This window comes from Camelus ferus, chromosome 5, assembly GCF_009834535.1.
Source record: "Camelus ferus isolate YT-003-E chromosome 5, BCGSAC_Cfer_1.0, whole genome shotgun sequence".
In the NCBI taxonomy this organism is placed as follows: Eukaryota; Metazoa; Chordata; class Mammalia; order Artiodactyla; family Camelidae; genus Camelus; species Camelus ferus.
In genome coordinates, this window is record NC_045700.1 from 42,002,385 (window position 1) to 42,020,089 (window position 17,705).

Genomic DNA, 17,705 nt, shown 5'->3' on the forward strand with positions numbered 1-17,705 from the left:
GAATGACCGACAAAGCTTTCTTTTAATGGTACTATTATTTCTTTCTTATGTAACACATACCTTTATAAATAAAAGACAAAAAGCCTAGTCTAATTCTCATAGCATTCACATATTTTAGCTAGATCTATCTCTTTGAGGGTCGAAGGGGAGAGAGAGAGGCAAAGAGCAATTTTTAGACTTGCTTAAGATTTAGTCAAACCACCAAATCTGCCACCTGCTAATTGTGTGATCATGGGAAAGTTTTTTAACTTCTAGGACTCTCTGTTTTCTTATCTATAAATTTTAGAAAATAATAGCACCTGCTTCATGAGGTTGTTAGAGAGGTAAATGAGATAATGTTTTTATAGCATTTAGCACAAATCCAACACATAGTGCTTCAGGAATGTTCATTATGAACATTATGTATCTCTTAAGAAGTACCTATTGTTTATCAGAATAATTACAGGAGTAGGCGTGGGGACAGTATTTTCTTTTGAGGTTTGCATAAACATATGCCCCTACATAGGCACTATGTATCTTGGCTTGAAAGCTTAAAGAGAAGAGGGTGACCATGACACACGGAAAATACCGTGAAATGTTGCAGTCTGTTTTCTGAGACCACATTTTTTAAATGCCTTCACTGTTTCTAAGGGTATGCTATTTTCTTTTCAAAGCCTGAAACATATCTGAGCATGCTATATTTGTTTTCAGTGACTGCTGGCCCTAGTAAGCCTGCGAGTGGATTTGCGGAAGACAGTGCCTCACGGAGCAAGGGTGTCTCGGACCTCCAAGAGGTGGTGTCCTTGAAGGAGAGGATGGCGAGGTACCAGGCAGCTGTTTCCAGGGGTGACTGCCGCAGCTTCTCTGCCAACGTAAGCTGCTCCTGGTGGTTCTGTTTGTCTGCCTTTCTACGCCTTCCTTACATTGCTATTAAGAACACTACTGGACAGTGGGATAAAGTAGAAAACACACACACACAAACAGTGTATATCAGATTCAGAAGATCTGAACTTAAGCTTCAGCTCTGTTACTTATAGTTGTGTGAACTTGGGCTACTGCCTTAACCCCTCTCTGAACTTCAGTCTCCTTAACTGAAAAATGGGAATAACCATCTACTGCAGAGGGTCTCCGTGAAGAGTCAAAGAGATAATTATGTGTAAGCTATAAGGCACTGAATAAATGTGTTATTATTGCCATCATTATCATTTAACATATAGCTCTCCTCCTCGGAAAGGTTGGGAATTAATTTTAAATTTTAATCATGTGGGTCTGCATGCCGCCCTCCTTGGTCTTGTGTATCGTTCATTTGAATTCACTGGCAGTATAATTTCTTTTGCTTTTCTCGTTTCTCTGTATGCACTAAATCCATTAGGAGTAGCTTAATCAACATAGAAATGAGGGAGATTAGCAATGTAGGCACTCTGCTAAACCAATTATGATTATAGGAAACAGCGAGATTCAGTAAGACCACCGATTTTTAGAGCCAACGCATAATAAAGTCACATTGAAAAGAATTTGTTGGGTTCCATATTCTGTGGCCTTCAAGCCACAGGATATGATAAGTCATTTTATTAGTAGCAGCTTTGTAGCTTAATGGAATGTAGGGATATTCTTTTATAATTATAATCTCCAAATTAGCAAAGTTGTTCTTTTAAACAAAAGAGAAAGAGAGAGGGAGAGGGAAGAGCCAAGAAGGGTAGCATTCTAAAATAACTGAACATTTTCCTTTACAAATTATTCAGAGACAAGACTGTGCCAAACTCATTAACAATATTGCAATTCTAGATGACATTTAAGTTTTCACAGTCATTAAAATATATTTTAGATGCAGCAGAGATTTTGAATGAATGTACAGGAATGACTTAAGTAGCTAGAGCACATCCACAACAGTCTCCCTCCAGCGCCTCCTGCCAGTCTTCTTACATAGCACCCCCTGCTGGACCACTGAGGAACTTTACTACAAATTAGTGTTCAGAATTGGAGAAATGATTCTTGGGGAAATGAGCTGATTTTGAAAATACCTAGTCAAAGACTGGTTATTTGGTAAACAATCTTTTATTTAGGAAGGCTTTTATCTTCCCAGGCATTAGAATAATATACCATAAAACAAATTTGTATAAAACATGATTTGTATTTATAATGTGCTAAATGGAGAATGTTTACATTGGGCACATAAGGAAACTAAATTATTCCACTATTTAATACAAAAATTTTTCATGTTAATTCTATTCTGAAGAAATTCTACACATAGGTAATTTAATAATTCTTCTCTTTCCTGCCCATTTACAGACAAAACAAACTGAGAGGAAGTGATTTATGAGAGATCATGCAATTAGACAGTGACAAAGCCAGACTAAATCCTAAGCTCTTGAATCCAGTACTCTTTTAACTATATTCACCTGCCTCCTCTGATACAAGAAAACATCTTCAGCAAAAAAAAAAAAAAAAAGCTCTACTATTTGGTTTGGTCCTAAGCTAATAGTGTGAGAAAAACGAGCACTTATATCATCTCAGAGAAATCCTGGTAAATATAGAGAGTAAAGCAAAATAACTGCCTTATTTGGAGTTGCATCAAATGTTTGTTCTATCAAAAAATCATGGAAACCACTTATAACCAAATTTCTGTCAACACAATTAAACCAATTATTTTCTGTGCAAAATTTGATAGTCACTGATTCGGCCCCAAACTGATTATAATATTTTCTATTTCTATCACATTGAGATAGCTAACTGTGATCAGTTTTTCTTTGTCCTAGACTCAGCCATATGGCATTTTGTTGAATCTAAAAAAACAAACAAACAAACAAACAAAAACAGACTTGCCTATGAAAAGGCAGTGACCTGCAGAGCCCCCTAGAGGATAAGGGGGATGTAACATTTGTTAAGCAACCAACTAAGAACAGATTCTACGCTGTGCAATTTTATTTCCTTTATCTTTTTAACACTTGCAAGAAATCTGTGAGAAATATATTGCTAGTCTCAATTTAGAAGAAAGAAAACTGAGGTTCAGGAACTTTAGCCCAAGATTTTAAGTGTGAGAGGTGGGATTAGAATCACTATCTGTTCAACTCCCCAAGTTATCTTGTTTCTGTTATGCCCTAGAACACAAGAACAGTTCTTTGCAAAGGAAGTGGATGATTTTGTACGTAATATATTTATCTAGGTTTAAGTGTTAGGTATTTAACTGCATGTATTATTAAAATAACATTAGGTAGTTTCTGTGTAAGGTATTTAAATTAAATTGTTAATAAAATAATCATTATTTGTACACCCATTAGATTCCAAATCTTATTTCTGAGTCCAAGAATAAGAAAATAGAATAAGGATAAACATTTTAAAATGTTCAACACAAAGCAATTTAAGGTATATTGCCACCAGCTGCTCCTTAAGTAAGTCCTCCCATCTTACATGTGCGAAACTTCATTTACAAGCTGAGCTGATTAAGGAAACCTTCTCACCACCACTAAACGACAGCTCAAAAGACTTTCTCCCTTAGGTAGGTGAGCAGAGTCTAACAGTATAATAATAATACCAGGAGTACTGGGGTATTGGTCACACTAGTAGTAAAAATAATCCACTGTGTGTGTTTTTGCATGTGTAATATGATTTGATTCCAAAGCACAGTGCTAAAGGAAAGGAATGGATATAGCTGTTTTTCAAATTTATTTAGGAGATGAGGCAACTTGTTCAGTACAGGAACTGGTATTTTTGTGCAAATGCACATACTGGGAAAGTATTCATTAGCATAATTAATGACGCTTACCAGATTATTTTGCACATGATTTGGACATTGTTTATAGTTGTTGGAAAGAATAGGGTTCTTAACAAAATTTGCCTTAATTTCTAAATTTAATATTTATATTTTATCTATATGTGATTAATTAAAAAGGCCATTTATGTAAATTAAATGGCAGAAGAGGTAAAAGAAATATTGTAGCCTTAATTCACCCTTCCCTTTCTTCATCTTAAATTTCAAGACAGATGCCATACTTTCTTATGACTTTCACATGTATCAAACAACAATAATTGACCAGGACATATATCTGAAGTCGTTGCAGAATCTGATAGAATATATCCTCTCTTCCCACAGAGCCAACGTGCATATACTTAAATATTTGACAGTCCCTGTAATTGGGGAAAGGTTATGAACTTGAAAAAGCAATCACTTGAGTATTTGCTAGTAATTCAGATAATCCTGAATATTAATTCCATCTCCAATATTTTTAAGTATGGAAAACCCCAATATGGTAGTTGCATTTTTAGTATTCGTTTGAGAAACTATATACTTGGGTAAAGGTTTGAGGATCCCATGAGTCCACAGTTCAGGGTATAAGAACCTCAGCTCACGGGCATGCAGTTACCTTCAGGTCTCAAGGCTTCCAGGGTAATGTCAGGACTGGGTCAGACCTCAGGAGACCTCCTGTGTATGAGGTGTCACTGAGTCTCCTCCCAGTTTCATGTGGACCTGGAAGCTTCCTGGAGGAAAGTAGGTTGGCCTGGGGCCTGTTTGCTTGACAGTCGTCATCCCATCTGGGCTTGAGTGCCTGCTGGGCTAGGGAGTGTGCTAAATCATCAAAATCAAAGCCTTCGAGTTACTGCACTTCCCACAGGAGCATAACGTCTGACGAGACTCCTCCAAGTTGTTCAGGTTGTTCAAAATGATACCTACTGATTAGGTTTTCTCATTTGCAAAACACCAATGTTGGTCCAGAACCCTTCTAAATTTAGACCCTCCTGATTCTCTCATACTTATGTTGAGAGCTGAGTCCTAGGGTATGCCAATCCTGGAGTAGCTGTTTTTCTGCCTATTTTTTAGAGCTAGTGATAAGACAGACAGCTGTGATTAAGACAGACAGATAAGAAAAATACCATATGATATCATGCATATGTGGAATCTAAAAAAAAAAAAAAAAGACGCAAATGAACTTATTTACAAAACAGAAGCAGACTCCCTGACATAGAAAACAAACTTATGGTTACCAGAGGGAGAAAGGGTTGGGAAGGAGTAAGTTGGGAGTTCGAGATTTGCAGATACTAACTACTATACATAAAATAGATACACAACAAGTCTCTACTGTATAGCACAGAGAACTATATTCAATATCTTATAGTAACCTGTAAGGAAAAAGAATATGAAAAGGAATATTTGTATATATATGTATGACAGAAACATTATGGTGTACACCAGAAATTGACACAACATTGTAAACTGACTATACTTCAGTAAGTTTTTTTTAATTAAAAAAAAAAAAGACAGACAGATATGGGTTTAAATTCCAGTTCCTACACTCACAGCCTAGCTGTGAGAACTTAACAAGCTGACTTAATTCCCCAAACCTCGATTCCGCATTTTAAAATGAGGATGATGATTGTCCATATCTCACAAAATATGGAGAAACATCAAGTGACAAAATATATGTAAACACATAGAAAATCACTAAGCACTGTTTATTAAATCATTGTTATTTTTACTAATATTACTATTTTTGCATATTGTTAAAAATAGTACTCCCAAAAAATAGCTCCAAAGCTATTTTGTTAATCCTTAACAACTTAAATACATTTTGGAATGAGTCAAATGTTTTTAATATTCTTAATAATGTGTGGTACCTATATAGACATTTGGAATATTATTGACAACTTTATTGTGGATTAAATTGAAACCATTATTCTAATTTCTGCTAGTCTGTGTATTATGAGATAAATACATTCTAATAGGTCTAATCTCCAGACATCAAAATCTATTGGATAAGGAAAATTAGCTCAGTATTTTGAAGATCCTCCTGACTTTATATCAAAAGACTGATACATGAGAAAACAACATGGAGAGATTATTTTTATTAAGGTTTTCAGTAATAAGGACCTACCGAAATAATCATGTGTGTTAATATCTTTTTCATGCCACCCATTAATAATTGTCAACTATTTTTAAACAAATAGCTTGAGAATCCCATTGTGAGTAGATGTAAAGCTGAATTTTCCTTTTCCTTGATTTGTCTTAGATGATGGAGGAGTCAGAAATGTGCACAGTGCCTGGTGGTCTGGCCAGAGTGAAGAAACAATTTGAGAAGGACAAAATTGCTTCTTCCTATGATACTTTTTCCCAGCACCAATACCAGCACCAGAACAGATCTGAGCAGGTAACACTACTGTCGGTAAAGGATAAATCACATCTGGTTGCAATGCTCTCATTTCGGTGCTAACATAAAACACACACCCCTGCCCTCTTAGCGGTTTATTTACTTTCACTACTCATTAACAAGAATGGTAATTTTAAAATGTTTTAGAAAATCATCTTTAAAGTATATCAGTGTATTGATTTACTTATTTGGAGCATTTTGCCATGTTTTTAAAGGAATCATACTGGAATATTTTCCCTCTCAGCTTCAAATGTCTCATACATGAATTAAAATTAAATAGCCTCAGTTAGTCGACAGGTAAATAGAAATGTTGAGAACAATGTAAATACTGAGCCTCTACCTTTCGGTTATCTTTCATGATAAACTATTCAGGTTGTTTGTATAAATTAAATTGGAAGCATTATTCAGCTGCTTATTGTGGTGAGTTTTCTGTTTTCTTTAAAATCATCAAAAATTGAGCAGTAGAACGCAGATGTTATATAAAACTTCATAATGCAACTCCTAAATGCTATCTTATATAAGTTTTTTTCCCATTTCATTACACCATTATCATATATCACCAAATATTGTCATGGGTAGTAATGATTTTTGAATGTGAAAATCTAAGTAATAAAACTCATTAGACTGAGCCTGGCACTTTGAAAAATAGTAATTGCACTGTAAACAGCTGTACTTAGGACCATGTTTTCAATGAGGAAGAAAGTAATCAGGGTATTTCTGAAATTTTGTAGCAGAAGAGAAAAGTGGGTTTTTTTGTTTTTTTGTTTTTCAGAAAAATCCCTAGAATATCTAGAGTTGCCTAAGTTTTAAAAATTAAGGCAAGTGATTGTGTATGGTAGGGGGAGGCATATCAGACAGTGATTAAAAATGTGACATGTGAAATAGTATTTGTTTTCTTTTTCTGGCTTTGTCTGAAAAGTACAAAATGTGCAATATAGATAGCTCAGTAATTTAACAGTAAGATTTCTTTTAATTTTGCCTAAATGTCATGTAAATAAATTAGGATTGGATATACTTGTGATCTAATATATAGCTTTTGCAACAAAGGAGTCTAAGTGAATCAATGTGTGTGTTTGCTTGAAATTGATCAACAATACAATATAGAGTTATCATTAATAATTTAAATAACTCTTACACAGAAGTATAGGTAAAGTATTTACAGATCCTTTATTTTGCAGAGAAGAAATGTGATAGGGTGTAAACCCTATAGGACTTGTAGGTCTGAGTTCACACACCACCTCTGTCACTTACCAGCTGGGTGACATAGACTCAAGGCTACTTTCCTGGGTATGTGGCCGGGCAGTTGCACAGGGCCCCATGCTTAGAAGGGCCCTGCACTTAGTTTCATTCTCTGCTATCATCTTGAAATTCCTAAAAATTTTAGAACAAGGGACCCTACATTTTCGTTTAACACTGGGTCTGGCAAATTATGTAGCCGGTACTATATAGTCCAAATTTATAACCTCCTCAAGTCTCAGTTTCTGTTGAGTTAAGTTAGGGAAACTGATGAATGACTTGTCAGCCTCAGGAAGTGATTGTGGTGGTCAAATATGACAAACAGCAATTTCGGTGAAAGGATTTCATCATCTGTGAAACTTGGTATAAATTAGGACTCTTTAATATGGCAAAAGACCGAAAACACAACCACAAGTGTCTTAAACCAGAGGGAACATTACAGATTCATAAAAATGCAGCCTTGTGGAAGGAAGGTTTGAATGTAAGCTCCAGGGTGTACTAGAGCTACTGGCTTGTACCAACTCTTCGATTCTTAAATTTGTAAGAATTTGGAACTGGATAATGTCATGTTAAAAGATTGAAATCAGCCACATTAAGGATAATTATGACAAGGGGATATGCTAAATGCAGCAAATCAGAAATGTATTTCCTTCCTTTCTTCCTTCCTTCTTTTTTTCTCTTCCTTCCCTCTTTCCTGTGTTTTTTTTGTTTTGTTTTGTTTTGTTTTTGAGAACCCATTGTTAAGCATGTATTGCCTTACCATCATTGTAATTAAGGGCTCAAAGTATATCTCTAGCACAATGGCTAAGAGCACTGGGATGGAGCAAGATCACTTGGGTCCAAATCCCTGCTCCTTCACTTATTAGCTGTGTGACATTAAGCAAGTTTCTTAACTTCCCTGTGCATCAGCGGCCTCAATTATAAAGTCAAGATTACAATAACACCCACCTCATAGGCTTGTTAAAAGGATTAAATGGGCTGTTTCTGTACAGTGCTTAAGACTGTGCCTGGCCCATTGTAAGCACTTCACAAGTCTTTGCTTAAAAAACTGAGTTTCTCCTTGATCATATTTTTTCTTTTTTTTTGCCTCTCAGCCTCACTTCCTCTGAGCTGGTCCCATTCTCACCCAGGTTTTCCCCAGAAAGGAGTAAAAAAGATGCAGAGAAAGAGTAAGAATCTTTTTTTCCCAGAAGTCCCAGGAAAAAGCCTTACCGCATTTAATTGGCTCTGAATGGAATATACATTCTCCTCTTAAAACTAAATTGCTGTAGCCAGAGGATGCTGATTGGCTGAGGCCTCTATCCCTGTTTACCTAAGTGGAAGTTCTCAGCATACCCTTATAAACAAAGGATGAATGGATGTTGGGTAAAAACAAAGATAACCAAATCAACAAATACATATTCACTAGAAGCTCCTTGCAAATCTAGTTTATTATTATAAGCTGTAGTTCCTGCTCTATGAACAGGAAATACTAAAGTGTGTGAGAGTAGTTAAAAAAAAAAAAAAACGAAAACCTATGCACTAAAAGTCTGCATGACTCTGGGCCTGCAGTGACCTCTCTGAACTTCATTTTCATTATCTACCTTTAGACGTACTAATAATACCCCGAAATTCCATGAGGAATGACTAAATCTAAGTCATAATGCAGTGCAGTATAAATAAAATATAAAGGAAATATGTGCAGGAATAAACTAGTAAATACCATTATTGAACTGTATGCAGAAGTCTGTGAGAAAAGGAAAGAAAAAAGCCATCTGTATCTTAGAAAATCAAATGATAAACTTATAATCCTAAACAGAACTTTGAAATACATGTCAAGTTTGGTTACTGAGAGGAAGACGTAGAAAAATCGTGCCTTAGATATTCACTTAAACTTTTAAAGCTATCTAAATGCATTCTTAGAATCACGTCTTTTATCAGCAGAGATTGAGGATAAAACATTTAATGGTACACAGACAGTTAATTCTGTCTCACCTAAACTGTTGTCGGCTCTAGCAGTGTTTTTGGTTTCTTTGCTAGTTGAAAATACTTGAGATTTATCTCTCTGCTAAGTCTGCCCCTGGCCAGAAAAATATTTCTTTTCCTGACATATAAAAACTAGTATTAACTTGGAAATCAAGTTTAATTAGAGTTATAAGAAAGAACATTTGTCTAGATTTCTGATGATATTTAATGTCACCATTAGTAATAATTTCATAAGGTACAATAATTAAGTCCAATCTGTCTTTTTCCTTCCTAATGTATTGAAGTCAGATGTTTCAGGGCAATTAGCTATTTGGAAACAGTTTGTCTGGGAGATCAACAATGGAACTAAACAGATTTTGAAAATTAAGCTGTCTCCGAGGTTAAAGGTTACTCTGTCTGCTGATTGATTATTTTATACCTAGAGGGAAAAAAGGAGGTACAAGATATAGGAACATTCATTTATGCTAGACATTTAAACATGGAATTATGTCCTGTTTATGTGTCCTAGACTTGCCATCTTTATGTTTCTGCCTGTCTACCAGTCAGCAGCTCACTGCTAGCCTGTGGAGTCTCCTTATGTAAATCAGAAAAAGAAGCCGCTCTGAAAAACCAGGGCCCCTGGAGGAAGGAGGTGTGGGGAGAGGGTGCAGCTTCTTAGAAGCATGTGGTGGGGAAAACTTTATTAGGTGACTCTAGTAGCTAACAGTAACCTTTTTTAATATCACCCATTTAGATTCTGCTTTTCAAAACACCCATTGCTGATTCCTGGAGATATGAATGAAATCCAACCCTCTTGAAAGGATGAGAAGCCATTCAGCCTATGTTCTAATGATATTTAGGTTAGAAATATCACATAAGCACTGTTTCTGATTTTTGTCTTAAGATTGAGTTCTGTGTTCTATTCCAGTGAAAATCAGTAGGTTCTTAATGCTAGAATGGAAAGGACCACTTAACAAGGGATATTTTTAATCCACTCACTATAACAGGCCCCATTTGGGAAAGACATTTTCAGTAACTCATGCCCCATCCTTGAAAGGGTTTCTTGATGTATGCCGGAGGAGGTATTAGGATAACTGTGTTTTGGGTATGAAACTGCCATTATCTCCTTTCAGAGTTCATTTTCACTTGCCCATTCTATGGTTTCTGGATTGTTTTTTGTTGTTGTTGTTTAAGGATTTCTTCCTCTTTTTCTTCTTTTTTTTACAGCTTTATTGAGATAATTTGCATACCATAAAATTCACCCATTTTAAGTGTACAATTCAATGGCTATTTGATATATTTCCCAAAATTGTGCAATCACCACAATCTAATTTTAGAACATTTCCATTCCTCCAACAAACAAACCTCGGACCCATTAGCAGCCTTAAGACGTTCCTTCTTTGTACCATATTCTTACATTCAGGGTTTGATTTTCATCCTCTCATGCTTATTTCTTCTTCGTTTTCTTTATCTAGTATCTACGCAGTACTGAGTAGCTCTTTGTGTATTAATTGTGGCATCCCGGAAGCTTCCTTTTTTCTGGAGTTGCTTATTTTTTTTCTTTTTAAGTCACTTAAGTAGGGAGGAGCAGGTGGAGCTCTAAAAGTCTGGTAAATAGGTAATTGCTTTCACGTGAAAATGGGGCACTGACTCTACGTCAAGAAACTAAAGTATTCCTGACCTTTGCTCCCTGCCACCAAGTGTGATGTGGACCAGTAGGGAGCTGCAAGACAGCATGTATCTTTCCACATACATCTGCTGTTGCAGAAATCCTCATGTAAACATGAGCACTTTAGAAGACTGTGTGGATTTGGAACAATCTCTGGACAATTTTAGGTTGATACAAAACGTTTTTGACAGTTTGTGACAGACATGATCTGACATCTGTGTGTTTTAGACTCTTTAAAGGTGACCTGTAATTATTTTCTAGCAAACTAAACATATTTTAGCAGCTAAATGTCCACATGGCAAAGCATTTCTCATATAAATGTTTTAAATCTGCCTTTAGCTTTCTGCCACATACATAATTTTTCAAGGGCGTAGGTTCTAATTAACAACCCCAGCCTAATCTAGATCTCTATCAGCACACAAGGGTGCAGCCAAAAGTGTCTTGTGTTGTCTTTTAGTTGTATACATGGTTTTAAAATGATTACTATAGCACAAAGTAACCCCACCCCAAATGAGGCAGTTTCAAGTAATGGTTAGGCTTGCTGGCTCCACAGTCAAGACAGCCAGGTTTATAGTCCCCTGAGTTAACCACCTAACCTCTTCTGTAAAGCAAGGATGAAGTAACAGGCATGTGTTAAGAATAAAATGAGATGGTTCATGTAAAACTCTTACTAGAACGCCTGGTGGACATTAGCTGTTCACTAAGCACCTGCTATTGTCATTAGTAGTACTGCCACTAAAGCATAATACAGTGGTAATTATTCCCAAAGTAGAATGCAATTCATAAACATTTTATGCATATGTAAAGTGACAAAGAAGGATGGCACTGTTCTGTGCCTCACACCTTGCCTTTCTTTTTGGATCTTTGCCCCAAGAGACAGAATCATTTCCCAGGAGCTCATTAGGTAGTTAAAGATTGGTTTCAAATTAACAGCCCTGTACATACTTTGCAACTGGAGACCTCCTGCTACTCAGTCTGTGTCTCCTGTCTTCTTCCCCGTATCCACCTTCCTATAGTTCTGTAGGTCTTGGCAGAACCCCATACTTTTTTCTACAGAAACTGAATGGAAAATAATTATATTTGGTTAAAAAAAAAAATCCTTGCTCAAGATGTGAAGTCAGTTAACTGTGTTTAGTACTGCTTTTCCCAACTATGAGGAAAACAAAAGCGAAAACACAAACTAAATTGTGAAAATGTATTTCTCATGATGAAAGGAAAGAAAGCCCTCTTCTACCTGCCCCAACAAACCACTGATTCTTCCCTTGCTTGCATAAGGCCTGCATGGGCCTAGTTTGTCTGGAAATGCACCCCATAGTCCTTATGAAGCCCCTACTACATGACTCTACCTCAGGTTTCCCTGGGTTGGGATACAGGAATGTAGTGGTAGTGGGTTTCAGCCTCTGTCTGCCAGTTTCCACATCACTCAAGACCTGAAGCAAGACCTTTTCAGAGCCCCCGACATGTCTCCTCCTACCTTTTCTCTGTCTGGATTAGGATTTGGAATTGAAATGCTCCCCCTGTTAGGCAGGGACATGAAATCTCAGTGGGAGCTCTTGTCACCTAAGTCACCCAGGCCCTCAGGAAGGTAGCCCTCGACTCTGGTGGTACACTGGAACTCCGTGGACAGCCCAAGTAATTCTGATTGCATTATTCTGGCTTGTGGTCAGGGATCAGGGGATTTTATAGCTCCACAGAGGATTCTAACGTGCAGGAATGAACATGGCAGGGCAAACCTGAGCCAGGATTTGTTATCCCAGAGATGACCACTCCCCATTTAGTTTCTCATCTGAGGCTTCTCCTCTGCCTCATTCCTCACACTGAAGCCAGGCCCTTCTGTTTCTATCGACATTTCTCCTGAGATGCCTACTGCAGTCAAAGAATAGAACAAGGACTGCAGAGAACCGAGAAAGCAAGGGCTTAATGAAATCATGGTGAATATAATAAATGTCAATCAGCCAAACAATCAATTTACTGGTTCTCCCCAAGCCCAACTAACTACTTTGTTAATGGCAGGCAGTATTAAAGTAGTGGGGTTTTTTTGCAGATTTACAAAGATATTTGAATATTAAAAAAAACTAAGTAATGGAATGATAGAAATGAACTCAAGAAAGATATATCAAAACGTTTAAAATAAACCAATTAAAATAAAAATAAACTAAAAATGATTTATTACCTTAGGCTACACAGATATGCTAATAATGAATTAAAACAGATTTAACTGTTTAACTTATTAATATTGCCATCTTTCATTGAAAACTTTAATTTCATAGGATTATACAATCTGTATACTTAATGTTTCTTGGGTTTGTACCTTTGACATTTCTGTACAAATAATTTCTGAAAGACATCAGACTTGATTATAAAGTGATAAACCTTATGAAATCATGTAGTCACATGCTCATAGACGTTTGGCTCCTTAGGCAACTAATATGTAGACTCCCCCTGGGATACCAGGTGTGCACATAAAGCACAGTGAGACCGTCCTCTGTGATCTACTGGCATTAATCACATTACTTTAGAGCCCCGCACTGTAACTCTCAACTTCTGCTGTCCCCAGATGAATTTGATGGTAATTGCTAACTGTCTGCTGAGGCGTGACCATGAAGTCTCAGTCATGGTCCCTTTGCAACTTCCAATTTCAGCTTCTTTTGCAGCGTCTGCTGGTATATGCTGATGTAGAGAGATTCACTCCTCTCTCCCCTGGGGCAGCACTGTAGGCCATCCCAGTGCATCCTTATAAAGGGAAACGCATTGCAACCCCACAGTGTGCAGATATTAGCAAAGCATTTTCCTGGGTCTTTTGTGGAAACTGTCTTCTTGATGAAACAGTGTCATCCATCCAGTACATACATTCTGCCTGGATTCCTTTACTGTGCTAAAAATAAGCAAACAAACTAATCTGCCTGTGGCTTGGAGGGTTTAGAGACATTACCATATGAAGGCAGCCCTGGCATTGTTTCTCAGGCAGTCAGGGCCTCAGTGGATAGTACAGACAGTCGTAAGGAAGACTGAGTTGCAAACTCAGATTCAGTGCTTCCAAAAAAATCTTGAATGGGTTGCCTTTCTTTCTGCAATTCATCTTATTTGTGCTCCAAAATAAAATTTGTAGGAGCAACATTTCCCCAGTTATTGGAGTATTACTACCATAGTGCCTCTTCTTAATGGTACTGTAAGTTTTCTATCTCCATAAACCTATTTGTTCTTATAGAACCCAGGTTCAGTTTCCTTTACAGAAGACAAGTGCACTTACAAATGTACCCCTCACTCCTTTAAAATAAAAGGAATTGGGATTGCTTTAGGAAAAAAGGAATGGTATTGTTCTTATCACCGGACCTGGTGTGGTTGAGAGTGTCACCTGGACCCTTTCCCCAAAGACACAAAGTCACAGCACAGTGTTTCATGTTCTCAGGGCTTCAGTGGGTGATCTCAGAAAGTTTTTGATGTTGATAAAGATGTAAAACACAGATATTTCGACATAATCAAATTTTATCTCTTCTCTTATGGGAGGGAGTAGCTATTTAGAGAAGTTGGAGTAGAAAAAGTACATTTGTATAGCCCCTTCATCAATCTGAAGTCTCCTGTTAGTTTTGAAATATAAATGTGCTCTTTGTCAAATTCTCAGATACATAGACAAAATATTATAATATACTAACTAAATTTATTTTCTTGTTAAATTTTAAAACAGAATGGCAAGATACAGAATTTTAGGTTCTGAGAGTTTGCTAGTTTGTGAGGAGCAAGGAAAATTACAACAACAAAAGACACCATTAGTATTACCAAATCATGATGTTTGCAGAACTTAGTAAAATCTGCAAAATGTTTTTTCCACATAGTTACCCTTATGAAAATGGGTGTTTTCTGTAAGCACTTGACATCAGAGGATATTATTAGCTTTTTCTGCTGCTTCTGGGTCTGATATTTCTCAAAATAAACCCATCCTCATGGGTCTCCGAAAATGATTGGATTGAGTCAAGCTTGTCTGTTCTTTTGGATGTTCGTTTATTTATTAGTTTGCATAACTGCAAATGAATTATCATGCTAAAAAAAAGAAACTGGAAGAACACAAGTCCTGAGCAAAGAAAGAGGCATTCTGTCCTTAGTACCATTTTATTGCAGAAATATGTTTAGGAAATTCTTCATTTTTTCCAGCTTCTTTGCAAATCTCAACATCTTGGAACCCTGAGTAAGATTACATCTCCTTCTAACAGCCTGTTCTTATGCCTTTTCTTTATCCCTCTCTATCCTGACTGATCTACCCATTATGGTAAGAAACAAATCTTTGAGAGGCTCCTTCGTTTCCAGCTTCATCAGGACAGGGCACATCATGTACCAGCCACTTGATGGACACCAACAGGGGGAGCCAAGTGCACAGTCCATCTTCCTTATTCTTGGGTAAATGTCAGGGCTTTCTGGAGACATCCCGCCAGGGCATTTGAAATTCCTTCCTTCGATGCTGCACTTCATCACACTGGATGGTGTATGGAAATGTTTGAGGAGGATTTAGCGAGCTTCAGTGAAGTTAGTACTTGAGGCTGCGGTTCTGTTTGTGAGCCTTTTATCATAAACATTTCATATCATTATTCTAAAAACATCAACAAAGTCCCCCCAGATCATATTTTGTTTCTTTTCTTTTGGAGGATCAAAAAACTTTTCTTTTTTTCCTCTCAATTCCTTTTCCTTCCCATATTTATTTTTTTCCAGGCATTTCATTACTAGAGAGGGGATTATGATAATGAGAAAGTGTACCATCAAGTCTGGGATACAGAAAATAGAGAAAGAAGAAAAGCAATAATTTGTGGGGAAGCAGGAGTGTGAAAAAAATATAAAGAATTATAGACACATTCAGAACTACTTTTTCTATATCAGAATCAAATGCAAATATGTTGATTTCCTCCTATAAAAAAAACTGATGAGACAGGCAATATCATTTTACACAAAATGCAGGTTAAATTACTTAAGTATAACGACTGTAGGTTCTGTGTTTGGCACCCAAGCTCAGTATAATCTCTCTTATAATTTTGAGATATGTGATCAAATATTTCTCTTTTACTATGTCATACATAGACCACTATACTTGAAGTAAGTTTTAAAGACTATCACTCCTTATCAAAGCCTGTTTGAATCTCATCTGCTCTGACTCATCCTTATGGAACTAACTTGATCTTCAGTCGTGAATCTACAGTTCTGTCCTTTCCAGTGCACTGGAATTGATAAGCACAATTGGGAGGAAATCTAGTACAGATCAAAGAGTATGTCATTTAGTGTCATTTCATCTGATTTGTTTCTCTAAATCTATAGGCATTAAATCACTCAAGTTTTATTAGTTATTGATGTATATTTTTAGATAAAATGATACTATTTAAGCATCTACTTAAAGCAAATATTTCTTTGTCCTTTTTTGTAAGAACCTCTTTTCAATTTTGAGACCCCTCTAATTCTGACATTGATTTTTATATTTCTTGAAACTTTGCACTTGGTGACCAATATTTTATTGATAGAAATGTTTCACTGAATCACCAACCCTAAAATAAATAAAGAAAATTATGTAGTTACCTGATACATTAGTGAAAAGGGTATTCTGGTGAAATGATTCTTTAAAAGTTAATATGCAATAAAAATTACTGCATGTGATTATTGATTTTTGGATTCTTTGAAGGCATTTCAGTGCAGTTCTTCAACATATTCAGCTACTTGAAAATAATGACTATCTTTCTTGTCCCTACTTTAAATGCACTTTGGTACACCGTTAAGTGCACGTTGAGCACATCACTTACTGCTTTTAGGTGTTAACAACATTGATTCAAAACAGCTGGCTGATGGAATTCTTGTTCATCACTGTATTCATGGTATATGTTTGGAATTTTCACATCTTGCACAGCATTTTCCCTTCAACTCCTTTTACTGATTAAGTCCATGTGCAATCAACATGTAGAATTTAAAAATGGTAGAATTCTAAAGAAATTAGATGTTATAAAGTATAAAGGGCCTTGTACATTTCCTGACACGTACACCACTCAATCAGTAGTAACTCTTTTCTGTCTCCTTCAGTGCTTCCCTAGTCTCTATCCCAGCAGATTACAAATGAGGATTCTAAGTTTCAGTTGTGATTTACTTACCTGACTTCTCCTTAAATTAATGAGAAACTCCAGCCCATAACCCAACATTCCTGTCTCCACTTCAGTCTCTTTCCATTCCCCATGTTACTATTAGATATATTGACCAGTGGACCAGGGAAATTACAAGAAATTACACTTTTATTTTTCTTGTGTTCTCCTCATTTTGAAGAAAGCCCAAGCAATCAGAATAATTAACTGTAGCCATAATTAACCATTACCTGAAATGCCTTGCTTGCACAGATAAACTTGAAATGCTTACATCAGGTCCAAATCTGTTTTATTGTGCTTCTTTCTTCTGTTTGGATTTTATATAAGGATTTCAAATGTATTCCTCCCAGTGAACAAGACTGTTGTCCAAAAAGACTCAGAGGGACAGTGAAAGAAGGAGGCAGGTTGTATGATGGGACCTCTTCATGACCCTTTTAGCAGGCAAATTGTACTGTCTTCAAGTCTTCCTACAGGAACTTGTAATGCCGCGTGGAATATACATATTGCCAAGAAATAAGCCCAGATTAATTTCATCATAAGACACGAATGGTGATTTCTACTATGTTATCTGTTGTCAAAAACGAGCAGCATCCCTTTCCTTGTGTTTTTAACTGATTTCTGTTTGGTTAATAA

At 36.5% G+C, this 17,705-nt stretch overlaps 1 protein-coding gene across 3 annotated transcripts in view; it reads left to right on the top strand.

Moving 5' to 3' along the window:
* Nucleotides 1–17,705, top strand: part of XIRP2 (xin actin binding repeat containing 2) — a 69,547-nt gene that overhangs the window by 22,418 nt on the left and 29,424 nt on the right. For all 3 annotated transcript variants that reach the window (XM_006180694.3, XM_032479617.1, XM_032479618.1), the window contains exons 2-3: nt 691–851; nt 5,982–6,119. In XM_006180694.3, coding sequence (XP_006180756.2) covers nt 795–851; nt 5,982–6,119 — 195 coding nt within the window. In that variant the 5' untranslated portion in view covers nt 691–794. The remainder of the gene's footprint in view (nt 1–690; nt 852–5,981; nt 6,120–17,705) is intronic.